The 17903-nt window shown below is 32.5% G+C and overlaps 1 protein-coding gene across 1 annotated transcript in view; it reads right to left on the bottom strand.

The window, feature by feature from the left end:
- The window catches only part of LOC100914654 (complement factor H), a 117803-nt gene that overhangs the window by 83796 nt on the left and 16104 nt on the right, over nucleotides 1-17903 (bottom strand). Inside the window, exons 2-3 of the mRNA XM_031937082.1 lie at nucleotides 3530-3715; nucleotides 3065-3170 (exon numbers count right to left, since the gene is read on the bottom strand). Of these exons, the coding sequence (XP_031792942.1) occupies nucleotides 3065-3170; nucleotides 3530-3715 (292 nt within the window). The remainder of the gene's footprint in view (nucleotides 1-3064; nucleotides 3171-3529; nucleotides 3716-17903) is intronic.

Raw genomic sequence — 17903 nt, 5'->3', positions numbered from 1 at the left:
AAGTACAGAACTCAAATTCTGAGGACATTAAAAGCAAACTGCCTTTAGATGAAGTTTCAAAGAGGGATATAACTGGTCTCCAACTCAAAAGATTCTCTTAGAAGAATTCAAAAAGGATATTTAAAAGAATTATAAGAAAAATGGGAAAAGAAAATGAGAACTTTGCAAGAGAGTTTGGAAAATGAAACAGAAATTAACTGAAGAAAACAACTCCTTAAAAAATACTAAATCCTAAAAATTAAAAAAAAAAATACTGGACAACCACTTGTTTAAAAATAGATTTGGTGAAATGGAAAAAGAAAACAACTCCTTAAAAAATAAAATTGGTGAAATGAAAAAAATCCAATGAAAATGATTCAAATCTAAAACAAAATTCCTAATGGGGAATTTTTTTAAAGTATAAGTGAAGGAAGAATAATATTTCTAGAATAGCACTTCCAGATATCAAAGTCTATTACAAAACATTGGTCAATAAATTCATATTGTATTAGTTTAAAAAATAGAGAGGAAAATTAATGAAATATATTAGACAAAGAAGAATTTTAAACATAGAAATCAGTGACCCAATTTTTGACAAATTGGAACACAAATTTCTGTGGAAAGAACTCCTTATTTCATAAAAATTGCTAAGAAAACTGGAAAGCTAACTAGAAAAAAAAAGTATAGCAATATACTTTATATCACATATATAATATAAAAAAAATTCTAGATGGATGTATAACCTTAATATTAAAAATCATAAAACAAAAATAGAAAAAGATAATAGATCATATGGTTTAATAGCTATATGTAGGAGTTTTATTCTTCATCAAATAAGTGATAGAAGCAGTTATAGAAGATAAAACTCTGATTATATGAAATAGCAAAGCTTCCACACAGCACAACTAATGAACTTAGGATAAGAAGTAAAGAATACAATTTTGAAAAAAAAATTGTCAAAATGGATGGATATTCAAGATATGTAAACATTGCCCTTCTACTCTATTGTTCAACAAAACAAAGAAAATCCAAAAGCCTTTTCACAATTGTTATTGTCAAGGGAAAGGAACACACATACACAAAATTACAATCTATTAGTCATCATATGAAAGAATGCTCCAAATGACTAATATTAAGTAAATTTCAAATTAAAACAACCCTAAACTTTTGGTCTATAATCTGAAAACTGATAAATATGACAAAATATAAGAACAGTCACTTTTTTGGAGGAGTTATGGAAAGATAGTTACACTGCTAATAAATACATTGTTGCTAGAACTGTGAATAATTTCAAATATTTTGAAAATTAATTAATAATCAAGAAAGCAAAATGATCAAAATATCTTTTTAATTCAAAGATTCCACAATTAGGCATGCATTTCAAAGAGGTTATATTGATATGATGAAAGTTATCAAACCCACCAAAATATTCATAGCAGCACTTTTTGTGATGACAAAGAATTGGAAATAGCATAATTTGGATACAGCCTAAACAAATTTTGGTATGTGAATATAATAGAATATTTTGCATTAGAAATGATGAATATAGATAAACATAATATGATTGTTATTAAATGATGCAAAGTAGAGTAAGCAGAACTTAAAAAGCAATATACACAATGACTACATCAATATAACTATAAGGAACCCACCCCCCCCAAAAAAAGAAAGGGAAAGATGAAAAATTAGCACCAAAATAGCACCAAAAGAGACATTAAAAATGATAGTGGGTCAGCTAAGTGGTACAGTGGATAGACCACCAACCCGAAGTCAGAATGACCTGAATTCACATCTGACTTCAGACACTTAACACTTCCTAGCTATGTGAACCTGGACAAGTCACTTCATTTCAATTGCCTCAGGAGAAAAAAAAAAAAAAAGGATAGTGCTATTCTTTGAAGAGATGGGAAGTCAACAAAGATGGTATATTCCACTTTTTCAAACTTTTTTTTATCTATAGAAATATTATTTGTTGCATGGAATAGTTCTTTAGAAAGGAAAGGGAAAAAGCTACTGGGAGAAATTTTGGTGATAAAAAGTAAATCTATAAAATTTATTTTAAAAGACAAAATTAGAAAAAACTGGATTTGGCAGGTCCTCATAAAAACATATTTAGTACCAAAATTTGCCAATTAAAATCAATCTGTTAAAAAATGTACATCATCATTTTAGGCAAATAATATAAATGTTTCTTTGGAACTCAATCTTAAAAATTAAATTAACAATAACAAAAATAATTAATTTCACATTTTAAAGCAGGCTATGTTTACAATTTTTTCTAACTATTAAATCAAAGGTGACAAATAGTGATTTAGGGGGTGTCATTTCTTGACAAATTTAAGTGATCACATGTCTGACTTTCTCATAGAACAATGGAAAGCAGGTAAACATTATTATAAAGCAAGAATATTTGAAAACTAATTCCATAATTTTCTTCTTGGCAAGGAAATTGAGATTAAGTGACTTGCCCAGTCACACTGCTAATAAATGTTAAGTGTCTAAGATCACATTTGAATTCAAGTCCTCCTGATTCCAGAGCCATTGTACCATCTATCTTTTCCAAGAACAGATTTTATAAGTGTTTTATTAATTAGTGAATATTTTCAAGTGAAAAATATTTTTGCTGCCTCACTCCATTCTGTATAATAGCCCTATGGTACAGTAGAAAGCCCTCTTAAGAGGAGGAAGATCTAACTGCATTATATATTTCAAAATATAATGGTTTTATCACCCCAAGAAAGTAACTAAACCCTCTGAGTGCTCCATGTACCTCTCTAAAATTATAAGATTCAGAATAAAGATCTATTTGCCCTCACTAAAACCTCTTTTATTTATGAAATTAGAGTGACACCTAAACCACAAAGATCACAGGTTCCCAACAAAACAAGACAACTTCCTAACTGCAGGCATTTGAATAATGAATACTAATATAGCTAGAACCTCAGTGTTTACCCTTTCATCATTTACTATCTCAGCATAATTCTTCTGCTTACATATATCTAAAATATGTTTTTTAAAAATTTATTAATTTATCTGTTCACTCTGATAATTTTGCTACCAGTAGTTTAAAATTCTTTACACCTACCCTTCATTACATTTATATACAACCCGGGATCCAAATAAAAATTCAGTATCTTCCAAAAGTTCAAAAGAACCAAATTGAATATCTCCAGGGTGACCACAGGGCTTTCCTAAAATAAAATGATAAAATATAAAATAATGATATGGTTAAATAAAAATATCTTTTTTTTGTCCCTGTTGAGATGAACATAACTCTGCATTATGCAGAGACTTGTTTTTTGGTAGATATCCTAGAAATCAATTTTTATGTAGTGGGAGCATCCTTGAAATTTCCCTATAGCCAAATACAAAGTATCTTATAATAAATATTCTGGGGGTTTTTTTGGAATAATTCAGTAAAATTATTCCTTTTTAGGAACATAACTTTTTATGTAAAACACTATAATGTTCAAATTTTTCAACATATTGCAAAGAATTTGAAGTATGCATCTAAATAAACAGAAATTATATAAAAACACGAAATACTCACTCATACAAACTCGAGATGGGTAAAGAGACTCCCATTTTCCATGCTTACATTCCCTTACTATACTTCCAAGTGTTCTATATCCAGGTCGACATTTGTAAGTAGCACGTGTACCTTCTCGATATACTGACTCAGACCATGTCCCTGATAGAATTTCTGCAGATTTTCTTGGAGGAGCAACATTACAGTCTGTGGGAGGGAGGGTGAGAAATGCCAAGTTAATTAACTAAAAATAAAAGAGTATAATTTTTGAGCTGGAAGAGATCATAGAGCTTCCTTCCAATGCATTTGTCTTACATATAAGAAAACTGAGGTTTATTCATAGAAGTAAAGTGAATTGCCCAGGATCAAACACTCCATTAATAAATTAGGTTAATTAATAGCAGAACATGGACCTAAATGATCTTCATACTATAGCGCATAGCCATTAGAAAGTGCTTCCTTCATCATCATAGTGAGGACAAGAACTGAAATAAAAAAGTTCTTTAAGGTTTGCAACTCCTTTGATTTCACAATAGTAAAGATTCTATTATTATTCTCATTTTACAAATGAGGAAACTGAGACTACATAGAAATTAAGTGACTTGACTATGGTCACATAGTATGTATCTGAAGCAGAGTTTGAATTCATATTTCTGATTTAAAGTTTAGAATTCTACATACTATATATCAGGACTTCTTAAACTTTTTCCACTTGCAACCTCTTCACCGAAATTTTTGCATTACACCAATTGCATATTACATTGGTATATAAATCAAATTTTTACTCATAACAAATCAGAATTTTGTGACCCTCTCATTCAGTTATGTAGTCCCACATGAGATCATAACTCACAATTTAAGAAGCTTCACACTATATCATGCTACTTCTTATAAGAGTAATTATGTAATTAAATAAAAGTATGGCCTTTACCCATGTATGCAAAATGCTCTTCAGAATTTAAAGATGTATATGAATGGTTATTATGTATTCATATTACTTATCAAATTCATATTACAATTGACATATACTTAAAGTATGTATTAAAATTATTCTACCAGTAGTACTCAGATTCTCATATACCTAACCTGAAGAGTGATTCACTTTTGTCTATGATGGAAGCACATGGAACAGTGAGGAAAAATGTGCTTGACACATACTAAGTACTACATAAATATTATTATTCTTAGATGAGGACATATACCTAATCCCCCATGCCAGCCAAATCAGCTCAGGTGATCAATTGAGCATTTTGTTATTATTATCACCCTTTTACAGAAGAGGAAGCTGGGACAAATCAAAGTGATCTGACTTGGCGAGGGTTATACAAATAGGAAATGTTTGAAGCCACTTTGAACTTAACTCTTTCTGAGTCCAGGTCTAGCTTGCTTTCCACTGCACCACCTATCTGCCTCTAAAACATCTCTAAAACTATCAGTTCAAGATAATAGACAACCATGAAAATAACTGCAGCTTATATAATAATATTAATTGCACAGGATGGGGAGATAAGGAATTTCTAAAAACCTTAATAAGATACTCCAGATAAATAAACATACATCCTGACATATGGTGTCTTTAAGAAGAAAAATTGGAAAAATATGAGAATGGTGAGATTTGTGTGAGAATACAGTTTAGAGAGGATGAATTAGAGGGTCAATGACTTGTTGAAAACACAACAACCTCATGTCTTTACATCAAGAATACTTTATCTGAAAAAAAATAAGCATACAGTGAATATATGAAACATTAAATAGTAAACAAAAATGAAACATTATATTTTAACAGATAAGACTTCATATCAATATGGTAGTTATCCTTGAATCAGTTGTCTTTATATAGTCAGATCACTCATCTATGAGTGAAAATATTGAAAATAATACAAAAGTAATAAAACAAATATTAGTAAGAAAAAATATGATGCACAATTGAAACAAGAAATCAGAAATATTTCCAAAGTAACTGAAAATGAAGAATTGAAAGTAAGCAACATAAATTACATCAAATTGATTATAATTATATACAGAGGTTTTGGTGGCCTTGCAGTGACAAGGCCACCAAAAGAGCTCAGAAAGACTCCTACTCATCAAATACTTGACTTAATCAGCAAAGTAATTGCAATCAAATGCAATACAGTTTGAAATGTAAATCCAATTTACATAATAGTACCAAAAAATGACAATAGATAATAATAAATAGTATCATATCATATCATAAATCTAAAAGAGAAGTAATAGAGGATAATACAAATTAAAGTAGAATTTAGGTGTTATGGCTAAAATTGTGACATGAAAGGTTGTAGAGGAGTTTTTTCACATAAATCCTTATAAATATCTGAAAAGAACACCAGAAAGACCAATGATAGAGAAAACTGGAAAAAAAAAAGAAACAGAAGCAAGTTTCTTCATTTAATCTACAAATGCACAAAAAATATCCAGAAGTAAGTAGAAACTAATGTGCCAGATAAGCCAGTGCTTAACAAGGAAACTAGTTGAAAGGAATGCAATTGAAAATATTTATGCTCCACTTTATTCTGTATTATTTAATAACTGTTGGTTGCAAATTGTTTCTAATAATTGGAATCACTATTTATTTAAAGGATAATTTGATTTAGTTGATTATTTAAACATCAAAAGGTCTGACCATAATAAAAATATAACTTCTTCCCCCTTCCTGCTCTAAACTGCAGCTTGAACTTTTCTTTTAGATGGGAGAGGAAGCAGATAAATCCCTGGATTGATAAGGTGATTTGCATTGCCATCAGTAAAGGATTACTTAACACTGGAATTTCTAGAGAATAATGATTAATTATGTGTTTTACTTGTCATAGATCCTGAAAATCCCCTCTTTATAATTCAGGTTAATTGTAAGCACCCTACCTTTACAAACTTTATAAAATATTGTACTGCCTGTTCTAATACATCTCTGGTCACTGAGGGGCCACTGATCTCTACAACTGGCAACTGCTCAGAACATTTGTGCCTCTATTTCTCTTCACAGATTTTTATTAACCTATGATGGGATTTCAGCAAGGGCCTCTACTACTCCCTCCCCAGCCCCAGACTTCCATTCAGAACTCCTTTTAGTGAACTGTTCTAGAGGCTAAACTTCCCTTCAGGTCTCAAGCTAAATTTTCTCTGCGCAAAGCTAAATTCCCCCTTTGTTGGGGATGATTTAGGAAAGCCTCTATTTTGTGGGAGATAATTTAGATTTAATCTCTAATCTGCTTTTATCCTTCTCAGTAAAAATAAGTACTTTAAGATAGTAAGGGAAGTCTTACTATAATCTTCAGTTTTAGTAAACTTACTTTTTCCTATGCATATACTTTCACAAAAAATCTCAAGGAATAGAATTTTAACTTTAGATGTCTCTCTTTTGTGCCTTCTCTAGTGTTCCAAGCCTCTCTTTTCTATATATATTTCCAATATTGGCCATGTTGGAGAGTGCCAAGATAAAAGGCAGATACAAAAGCTATTTAGAAGCTAAATTTGTTATTGCCTACTGAAAATGTCTAAATTGTGAATTGAATGTTTTAGGGGTATTTTGATGAGTTTTAGGATCTCAATAAACTTTGTAAAATTTGATGAAAACAAATATTCACAGATCACAGCTCAGGAGATTAGTAAACATTATGTTTTCCTAAATCATACTGCCTTAGAAGAACTAAAAACTAAAAGATCCCCAGAATTATCTCTGAAAACAGCTTCATAAAAAACCTGAAGCTTGGAACAGTGCCCCTTCTACTCTGGCAGCAAAATCCCACATTAGCATAGAGTTAAAAGTCAAGAAATAAGCTGGAAAAGGAGTAAAGAGTATAAAAAGGTCCTAACTATAAGAAGTTACTATGGTGACAGGGAAGGTCTTTTGACACAAACTAAAAAGAAGAAACCAAAGTCAAAATTGTGACATGCAAAGTCTTAAAGAAAAATTTGAATTGGTTGTAGGCCATGGAAGAAAAGGATTCTAAAAATGAAATAAAAGAAGTAGAGAAAAATTGGAAAGACAAATGAGAGTGATATAAGGAAATCATGAAAAAAGAGTCAAGAACTTGGTAAAGAAAGCACCAAAAATACTGAAAGAAAAAAAATACTTTAAAAGATAGAATAGACAAATGGTAAAAAGAAACAAATATTCAATGAAGAGAAGAATGTCTTGAAAAAGAATTGGCCAAATGAGAAAAGATATACAAAAATTAACTGAAAAGAAGATTTAGCCAAATGGGAAAAAAAGCATAAAAATATACTAAATAAAAAAAAATTCTTAAAAATTAGAATTGGCCAAATGGAAGGAGGTACTGAAGTTAAGAAATAATAATTTACAAAGTAGAATCCAGCAAGTGAAAGTAATGACTTTATAAGATATTAAGAAACTATGAGACAAAATCAAATGAATGAAAAAAAATTAGAAGGAAATATGAAATTATCTCATTGGAAAAGCAACTGACCTGGAAAATAGGTTTGGTAGAGATAATTTAATAATTACTAGACTACCTGAAAATCACAATAAAAAATCCTATAAATCATCTTTCTAGAAAATAGTAAGGAAAATTGTGCTGATATGCTGAAAACCTCCTAAAAAGAGATCCTAAAATGAGAAATCCCATGAATATTATAGTCAAATTTTAGAACTCCCAGGTCCAAGGAGAAAATATAAGCATCCATAAAAAAAAAATTAGTGGAACCACAGTCAGAATAATATTGCAAACAGTGAAAAAAGAAACAATTCAAATATGGTGAATTCTCAGTCAGAATAACACACAATTTAGTAGTTTCTACATTAAAGAATCAGAAAATTTGAAATAAATATTCCATAGGGGAAAAGATCTAGGATTACAACTAAAAATCACCTTTCCAGTAAAGAGAATCTTCAGGGGGGAAATGGGCATCGAATGAAATAGAGTACTTTTAAGTATTCCTGATGAAAAGACCAGACCTGAATAGAAAATTGCCTTTCACATACAAGTATAAAAAGGTTAAGAGGAAAGAGAAATCATGGAAGATTCCAGAGGGTTCATCAATTTGTATTCCTGTATGGGAAAAATGATACTTGTAACTCTTAAAATCTCTCTTATTATTAGGGCAGTTAAAATGGTTATACATTAGAAAGAGAATGGGTGCAAATTGAATATGATAGGATGATTATATAAAAATAAAATTGAATGAATGGATGAGAAAGGAACACACTGGAAGAAGGGGAAAGGTAAAGGTAAATTATCTGATAGGGGCACAAAAGAGCTTTTATAGTCATGGGGAAGATGGAAATTGAGGGGAACTCATGAACCTTAGTCTCATTGTAATTGTCTCAAAGAGGAAATAACATATACTCAGTTGGGTAAAGAAATCTATATTACCTTAGATTTAGAATAGTAGAAAGAAAAAAGGATAACAGAAGGTGTGCTGATAGAAGAGGAGAGGAAGAGGGTCAAAAAGGTAAAATCAGAAATTGAACACTTTTGAGAATGGATGGGATGATAGGAGAGAGAAAGAAAAAGAGAGAGAGAGAGACAGACAGACAGACAGACCGAGAGAGACAAAGACAGAGACAGAGACAGGGACACAGAGAGAATAAACAGGGGGAAATAGGATGGAGGGAAATACACAGTAATCATAAGTGTGGAAAATAATTTATGGCAAGTTTCTCTGATAAAGACCTAATTTCTCAACTATATAAATAACTGTCAAATTATAGAAATAAGATCCATTCCTCAAATCCTCAAAAGTGATCAAAAGATATGAATAGAAAATTCTCAATTGAAGCAAAGTTATCTATAGTGACATGAAAAAAATGCTCAAAATCCCAACTTCTTAAATTGCGAATTGTGAATCCATATGGGGCCTTGTAACTGAATGTGTGGGGAGGAGTCACAAAATTATGATTTATCATTAAATGATTAATTTGTATACCTATTTTATATACTTATATACCTGGGGTTATGAAAAATTTCTTCAAAAAGCAGTTGCAAGTAGAAAAAGTAAAAATCTGTGCTCTGAATAGCTATCAATTAGAGAAATGAAAATCAAAACAACTCTGAGGTATCATCTCACATCTATTAGATTTGATAATATGATGAAAAGGAAAATGATAAGTGTTCAAAAGGCTGTGGGACACTAATGCATTGTTGTTAGAATTGTGAACTGATCCAACTATTCTGGAGAACAATTTGTGATTTTTCCCAAGATAGTTTCCCAAGCTATTTTCCAAAATAGTTTTCCCAAACTATTAATACCCAGTGATTCAGCAACACCACTACTAGGTCTATATCCCAAAGAACTCATAAAACAGAGAAAAAAACCCAAGATGTACAAAAATATTTATAGCAGCTCTTTTTATGGTGGCAAAATTGGAAATTGACTGAATGTCTATCAATTGGGGAATGGTTGAACAAGTTGTGATATATGAATGTTAGGGAATACTATTATAGTACAAGAAATTATGAGCAGGTGGATTTCAGAAATCCATAGAAAGATTTACAAGAACTGATGCTGAACACACTAACAGCTAAATACAACTAAATATAATAATTATATGATGATTAACTATGAATGACTCAGCTTTTCTTAGCAATTTATTAATCTAAGACAATTCTGAAAGACCAATGATGAAAAATTGTATTCAACCACAGGGAAAGAACTGATGGAATTCAAATGCAAGTCAAAGCATACTTTTTCTTCATTTTTTTTAATCTGCTTTTTCCACAACATGACTAGCATGGAAATACGTTTTGCATAACATCAATTGTATAATCAATATCAAATTGTGTGCTTTCTCAATGAAAGACCTTGGAACTCAAAATTAAAAAAAAACATTCTAAGAATTATATTGAGAGGAGAAAGATGGTATAATTCCTGAAGTGAGCAGGAGTTACAGTATGACTCCCAATACTTATACTAGCTATGTGACTCTAGGGTAGTCACTTAACACCAATTGCCTCCAAAAAAGGGGAACAGTTATAGATCACCATTTAGATACCCAAAAGAAATATTAACAGATTAATAAGTTCGTAAAAAATAATTATTTTTACCTGTATTTAGGGGGAAATGAAGAAAAGTGACAGAGGAAAGACTTATTAGTCTCCTTCTCTGACCCAGATGGTGATAGATATCTGAGGGAACACATGTGTCATCTCTCTATTTTAGAATATAGACAAGTTTGTCGTTTTTTAGTCCTTTATAATTACTAGTTCATTTCGAATGTGTTTTTATTCCTGTGTTTGTACTGCAAAGTTTCTTTGCAGAGCTCTATTTTCTTTTATTAGAAGTGCTTCGAAGTCTTCTATTTAATTGAAAATCCATTTCTTAGAGATTAAAGGAATTAGAGTAGGCAATGAGGAAACCAAACTATCACTCTTTGCAGATGATATGATGATATACTTAGAGAACCTCAGAGATTCTACTAAAAAGCTATTAGAAATAATTCATAACTTTAGCAAAGTTGCAGGATACAAAATAAATCCCCATAAATCTTCAGCATTTTTATACATCACCAACAAAATCCAACAGCAAGAGATACAAAGAGAAATTCCATTCAAAATAACTGCCAACAGCATAAAATATTTGGGAATCTATCTACCAAAGGAAAGTCAGGAATTATATGAGCAAAATTACAAAAAACTTTCCACACAAATAAAGTCAGACTTAAATAATTGGAAAAATATTAAGTGCTCTTGGATAGGCCGAGCGAATATGATAAAGATGATAATACTCCCTAAACTAATCTATTTATTTAGTGCTATACCAATCAGACTTCCAAGAAAATATTTTAATGATCTAGAAAAAATAACAAAATTCATATGGAAGAACAAAAGATCAAGAATCTCAAGAGAATTAATGGAAAAAAAATCAAATGAAGGTGGCCTAGCTGTACCTGCTCTAAAACTATATTATAAAGCAGCAGTCACCAAAACCATTTGACATTGGCTAAAAAATAAATTAGTTGATCAATGGAATAGGTTAGGTTCACAAGACAAAATAGTCAACTATAGCAATCTAGCGTTTGACAAACCCAAAGATCCTAACTTTTGGGATAAGAATTCATTATTTGACAAAAACTGCTGGGATAACTGGAAATTAGTATGGCAGAAATTAGGCATGGACCCACAACTTAACACTGTATTCCAAGATAAGATCAAAATGGGTCCATGATTTAGTCATAAAGAACAAGATTATAAATAAATTAGAGGAACATAGGATAGTTTATCTCTCAGACTTGTGGAGGAAGAAGAAATTTGTGACCAAAGATGAACTAGAGACTATTATTGATCACAAAATAGAAAATTTTGATTACATCAAATTAAAAAGCCTTTGTACAAACAAAACTAATGCAAACAAGATTAGAAGGGAAGCAACAAACTGGGAAAATATCTTCACAGTTAAAGGTTCTGATAAAGGCCTCATTTCCAAAATATATAGAGAATTGACTCTAATTTATAAGAAATCAAGCCATTCTCCAATTGATAAATGGTCAAAGGATATGAACAGACAATTTTTAGATGATGAAATTGAAACTATTTCCACTCATATGAAAGAGTGTTCCAAATCACTATTAATCAGAGAAATGCAAATTAAGACAACTCTGAGATACCACTACATACCTGTCAGATTGACTAAGATGACAGGAAAAAATAATGATGAATGTTGGAGGGGATGTGGGAAAACTGGGACACTGATCTATTGGTGGAGTTGTGAATGAATCCAACCATTCTGGAGAGCAATCTGGAATTATGCTCAAAAAGTTATCAAACTGTGCATATCCTTTGATCCAGCAGTGCTACTGCTGGGCTTATACCCCAAAGAGATACTAAAGAAGGGAAAGGGACCTGTATGTGCCAAAATGGTTGTTGCAGCCCTGTTGGAGGTGGCTAGAAACTGGAAAATGAATGGATGCCCATCAATTGGAGAATGGTTGGGTAAATTGTGGTATATGAATGTTATGGAATACTATTGTTCTGTAAGAAATGACCAGCAGGATGAATACAGAGAGTCTTGGAGAGACTTCCATGAACTGATGCCAAGTGAAATGAGCAGAACCAGGAGATCATCATATACTTCAATGATACTGTATGAGGATGTATTCTGATGGAAGTGGATTTCTTTGACAAAGAGAAGATCTAACTCAGTTTCAATTGATCAATGATGGACAGAAGAAGCTACACCCAAAGAAAGAACACTGGGAAATGAATGTAAACTGTTTGCATTTTTGTTTTTTTCCCCGGGTTATTTTTACCTTCTTAATCCAATTCTTCCTGTGCAACAAGAGAACTGTTCGGTTTTACACATATATATTGTATCTAGGATATACTGTGACATATTTAACATGTATAGGACTGCTTGCCATCTAGGGGAGGGGGTGGAGGGAAGGAGAGGAAAAATCGGAACAGAAGTGAGTGCAAGGGATAATGTAAAAAATTACCCTGGCATGGGTTCTGTCAATAAAAAGTTATAATTATTTTAAAAAAATAAAATGAACTGAATAATGAAAAAAAAAAAAAGAAAATCCATTTCATCCCTCCTCCCCCAAAGAAATAATGCAAAATTTCATCAAAGAAAATAACAAGAATAAAAAAGATAGACAATTAATAAAACTTTAAAAAAGGAGGAAAAGAGCAAAGCACAGATAGTGGAGTAAAGGCAGGAATTCACCTAACCTTTCCCCTAAATTGCTCCAAATTCCTTTAAATAATGACTCTAAACTAATTTTATAATGTTAGAACAACCAAAAAGATGGTGTAGAAATTTTCCAGCCAGAGACAACTAAGAAAGTCAGCAGAAAAGGTCTGTGACAAAAAGTTGGGAATCCAGCATGCAGTCTAGCCACAGCCTTAGCCCTAGCTCCATGCCAGCAAAGTAGGAATGATCTAGTGACCTCTAAATCAGCAACATTATAGGAGGCTTCCAGGCTCTTAACCCAAGGACAACAAAAAATATTTATAAAGTCAGCAGAAAAGGACTATGGAACCAAGGTGGGAGTCCACTGTGCAGTTGTAGTGCAAGCTGCACCAGTACAGTCCCTGCTGCAGTCCTGGCCCCTATACCAGCAAAGCGGGGCCTTTGAATCAGCAGCAATACTGGCAGTTTCTAGACTTCTCAGTCTAAAGAAACCAAAGAAGACTTGGAAGGTCATCAGAAAAGATTCATCAGTAGAATAAGAGAGCTTTCAGAAACCAGCAAACCAAAAGTGGGAGTGGGTAGTGGTGGTGGCAGCTTCCAGAAGCCTTAGCTCACAGACATTCATTAGCAGTAAGGAATGTCTCTGTTGCTTTAGCAAACTAGATCTTATAGCTATAGTGGGATGGGAACACTCCTAATTCCAAGACAGAAAATAGTTTTTGTGGTCGGTTCCCTAGAAGGATCTTTGAAAACAGCTGTTCAGAACTACTGAAACTTGAGACAATGCACCCTCCACTCTGGCTTTGTTAAAGCCCTACTTTAACAAAGTATTAAAAGCTGACTAATACACTAGTAAAATGAGCAGACAACAGAAAAAGTTTCTAACCTTAGAAAGTTACTATGGTGACAAGGAAGATCAAAATACACACTCAACAGAAGATAACAAAGTCAAAGCTTTTACATTCAAATCCTCCAAGAAAAATAAAAATTGGTCAAAGGTTATGGAAGAACTCAAAAAGGATTTTGAAAATCAAGTAAGATTTGATAGAGGAAAAATTAGGAAAAGAATTGGAGTGGTGGAAAAGGAAATAACAAAAAACTAATTAGGAGAAGAATATCTCAAAAAAGCAAAATTGCCCAAATAGGAAAGAAAGTACAAAACCTCACTGAGGAAAATAATTCCTTAAAAATTAGAATTGAGACAATAGGAGCTAATGACTTTATGAGAAATCAAAATATAATAACGTAAAACAAAAAATGAAAAAAAAATAGAAAAATGTGAAACATCTCATTACAAAAACAAGTGACCTAGAAAATAGATCCAGGAGGATGATTTAAAAATTATTGGTCTACCTAAAATTCATGATCAAAAATCATGATCTAAAACCAGATGTGAGTTGAACATGAAGGGATATCTTTAAAAAATGAAATTAAGTTTCAGAGAGGCCTGGAGAAATTTACATGAACTGATGCTAAGTGAAATGAGCAGTGGGAACAAGATTATATGATGATCAATTCTGATGGACGTAACTCTTTTCAACAATGAGATGATTCAGATCAGTTCCAATGATCTTGTGATGAAGACAGCTATCTACACTCAGAAAGAGGACTGTGGGAACTGAGTATGGATCACAACGTAGCATTTTCACTTTTTTTGTGGTTTGCTTGCATTTTATTTTCTTTCTCATTTTTCCCCTTTTTGATTTGATTTTTCTTATGCAGCAAGATAACTGGATAAATATGTATGCATCTATTGGAATTGACATATGTTTTTATCATTTTTAACAAAAAAATGAAATTAAGAGATGAGAGAAGAATGTACTAGAAAAAAGGAAAGAGAGGAGTAGAATAGTGTAAACTATCTGATATAAAGAGAGACAAGGAAAAACTTTTACAGAGAAAGATTCTGGGAAGATGGCAAAGTAAGTCAGTAAATTTCGAGTTCCCCAGTTTCCCCTCACAAGCAGAACAAATTTTTATCCCATGGTGAACATAGATTAGTGAATAATCAAGAAGATTTGGGGCAGAACAGGGTTTCTTCTGCCACAATCCAAGATTTGAGAAAGACCACAGACTGTGGATTAACCGGAGCCTCATCAGGAACCACAAAAACTTTCACCTCCCAGTTTGGGGTCTGAGCCAAGAAGACTGTAACATTTACTGATTAGGAATGCTAGGTCCAGCTGTGATGCAGAGGCATGGACCTGGGCAAGAAGGAACCAGCATACCTAGTGAATGCAGAAGCAATGGGCAGGGATGCTACTGGCTGCCGGCACTTTTAGGAGGGGAAAGCTTTTGTTCTAGGGTTCTAGGTCAGAGGGGAGAGCTGAAGTGAAGCTAGAGGCACCATCCCTGTCACCCACAATTAGAGGTGTGTATACTAATACTTCTCATTAAAAAAAAAAAATGAACCAGCAAAGAAAATACAGCCATAGAAACTTATTATGAGAAGTTACTATGAGAAACTTACTATAGAGAAGACTAAGATTCATCTTCAGAGGAGGACACCAAAGTAAAAAAAAAAAAAAAGCTTCATCTATCACAAAGAATAATGTAAAATGACTTCCTGCTCAGAAAAAATTTATAGAAGAACTTAAAAAAGAATTAAAAATCAAAGACATTGAAGAAAAACTGAAAAATAAAAATAAAAACTATCCAATAAAAACAAGAATATTATGAAAAAATTATCCAAGTAGAAAGGAGATACAGACTCTTAAAGATGAAAATAACTTGAAAAAACAGTGTGATGGAGCCAAGATAGCAGAGAATATACAGGTATTTCTCTGAGCTCTTTGTGGCTTCCCTCTGATCAACACCAGATCAAGCCTCTGAATGGGTTTTGGAATGACAGAGCTCACAAATATTTGGAGTGTAACAAATTTCCAGCAGAAGATATTTTAGAAGAACTTCAGGAAAGGTCTGTCTCAATCAAGCAGTGGGGAAAGTTGCAGGGAAGCACAGGATGCAGTGTAATGCAGTGTAGTATAGGGAGATCTAGGGCAGAAAGGCTTTTATTCACTTGAGGAATCTAGCAGGAGGCTTTTATCCAAAATACAGCAGTATTTGCTGCTGTGTCCTGGTTCAGAAGCCAGTGGATCAGCAGACTAGCTATGGGATCTCCAGTACAACCACAGAAGGCAAATAGTAAGCTACTGAATCCATAAAGTGGAACTTGGACATGCCTACCCAACATGGGAAGGAAGTCATCAGCACCAGGACCATGGCAGTGTGAAGCTGCTGTTGCCTGTAGAGGAAGCTTGGGACAGTCTCCCTTTGCCCTAAAGAGTAGGCCACAACTTTTAAAAATGAGCAAAAAAAAATAAAAAACAGCTCTGACCATAGATAGCTTTTATGGAGACAGGGAAGAACAAACCTCAAACCTGGAGGACACTAAAGGCAAAACATCTCCAGATAAAGCCTCAAATGTTGATATAAGTTGGTCTTCATCTCACATGGCTTTCTTAGAAGAATTCAAAAAGGATCTTAAAACAGAGTTAGAGGAAAAATAGGGAAAGGAAATGAGAGTTCTGAAAAAGAAAACACAAAAATTGTCCAAAGAAAAGCACTCCTTAAAGAATAGTTTTAATGAAATGGAAAAGGCAAATAACTCCTTGAAAAACAGAATTTCTGAAATGGAAAAAACCCAGTGAACAAAATGACACATTTAAAAGTTCAAATGGACAAATGTAAAAGGAGATAAAAAAGCTAATTGAAGAAAATAATTCACTAAAAATTAGAATTGAACAAATGGAAGTGAAAGACTCAATGAGACATCAAGAATCAGTCAAAGAAAACCAAAAAGAAAAAAGAAAAAGTAGAAGAAAATGTAAAATACCTTTTTGAAAAAACAACTGATTTGGAAAATATATCCAGGAGAGACAATCTAAGAATTATTGGAATATTTGAAAACCACAAAGAAAAAAAAAGAACTTAGACACATCTTTTAAGAAATCATCAAGGAAAACTACCCTGATATGGTAGAATCAGAAGGTAAAATAGCCATTGAAAGAATCCACTGATCACCTCCTGAAAGAGAACCCAAAGAGGAGATAACATACATACTCAATATGAATATAGAAATCTATCTTACATTGCTAGGAAATAGGAGAGAATAGTATACAGGAAAGGGGGAAGGTAATAGAAGAGTGGGAATATTGGGGAAGGGAGTGGTCAGTAGCAAAATACTTTTAAAGAAGGACAGAGTGAAAGAGAGAGAATAACATAAATGGGGAACATCATAAGAGGGAACAAATCATAAGTGACATTACTATTTAGCAATGGTAATGGTAAAAAGAATTTTGAAGTAGTTTCTCTGATAAGGCCTCATTTCGCAAACATAGAGAGAACTGTCACATTTATAAAAAAAAAAATGACCTATGCCTCAACTGATAAATGATCAAAAGACATGATCTATGCCCAAAGAAGTATAAATTCATGCATAACTTTTGAGTTAACAATGTCACTATTAGCTATGAATCACAAAATAGATTTTTAAAAAAGGAAAAGGATACACATACACACACACACACTTTTCTTTCTGTGTGTGTGTCTCTCTGTGTGTCTCTCTCTTTGTCTCTGTCTCCATGTCTGTTTATGTGTCTTTCTCTTTTCTTCTTCTTCTCTATCTCTCTCCCTTTTTTCCTCCCTCCCTCTTTTCTCTTTCTCTCTCTCTCTCTCTCTTTCTCTGTCTCTCTGTCTCTTTAAAAATAGTTTTAAACTTTATTTTTCTTGGGAGTTTTTTGGGAGGGCAGGAGATCTATGTTTTCTTTCACAACAGATTTTTATGGACATA

Source organism: Sarcophilus harrisii, chromosome 4 (assembly GCF_902635505.1).
Source record: "Sarcophilus harrisii chromosome 4, mSarHar1.11, whole genome shotgun sequence".
Taxonomy (NCBI): Eukaryota; Metazoa; Chordata; class Mammalia; order Dasyuromorphia; family Dasyuridae; genus Sarcophilus; species Sarcophilus harrisii.
Note: the sequence above shows the minus strand (reverse complement) of the source record. Positions and strands in the feature narration are given on the sequence as shown.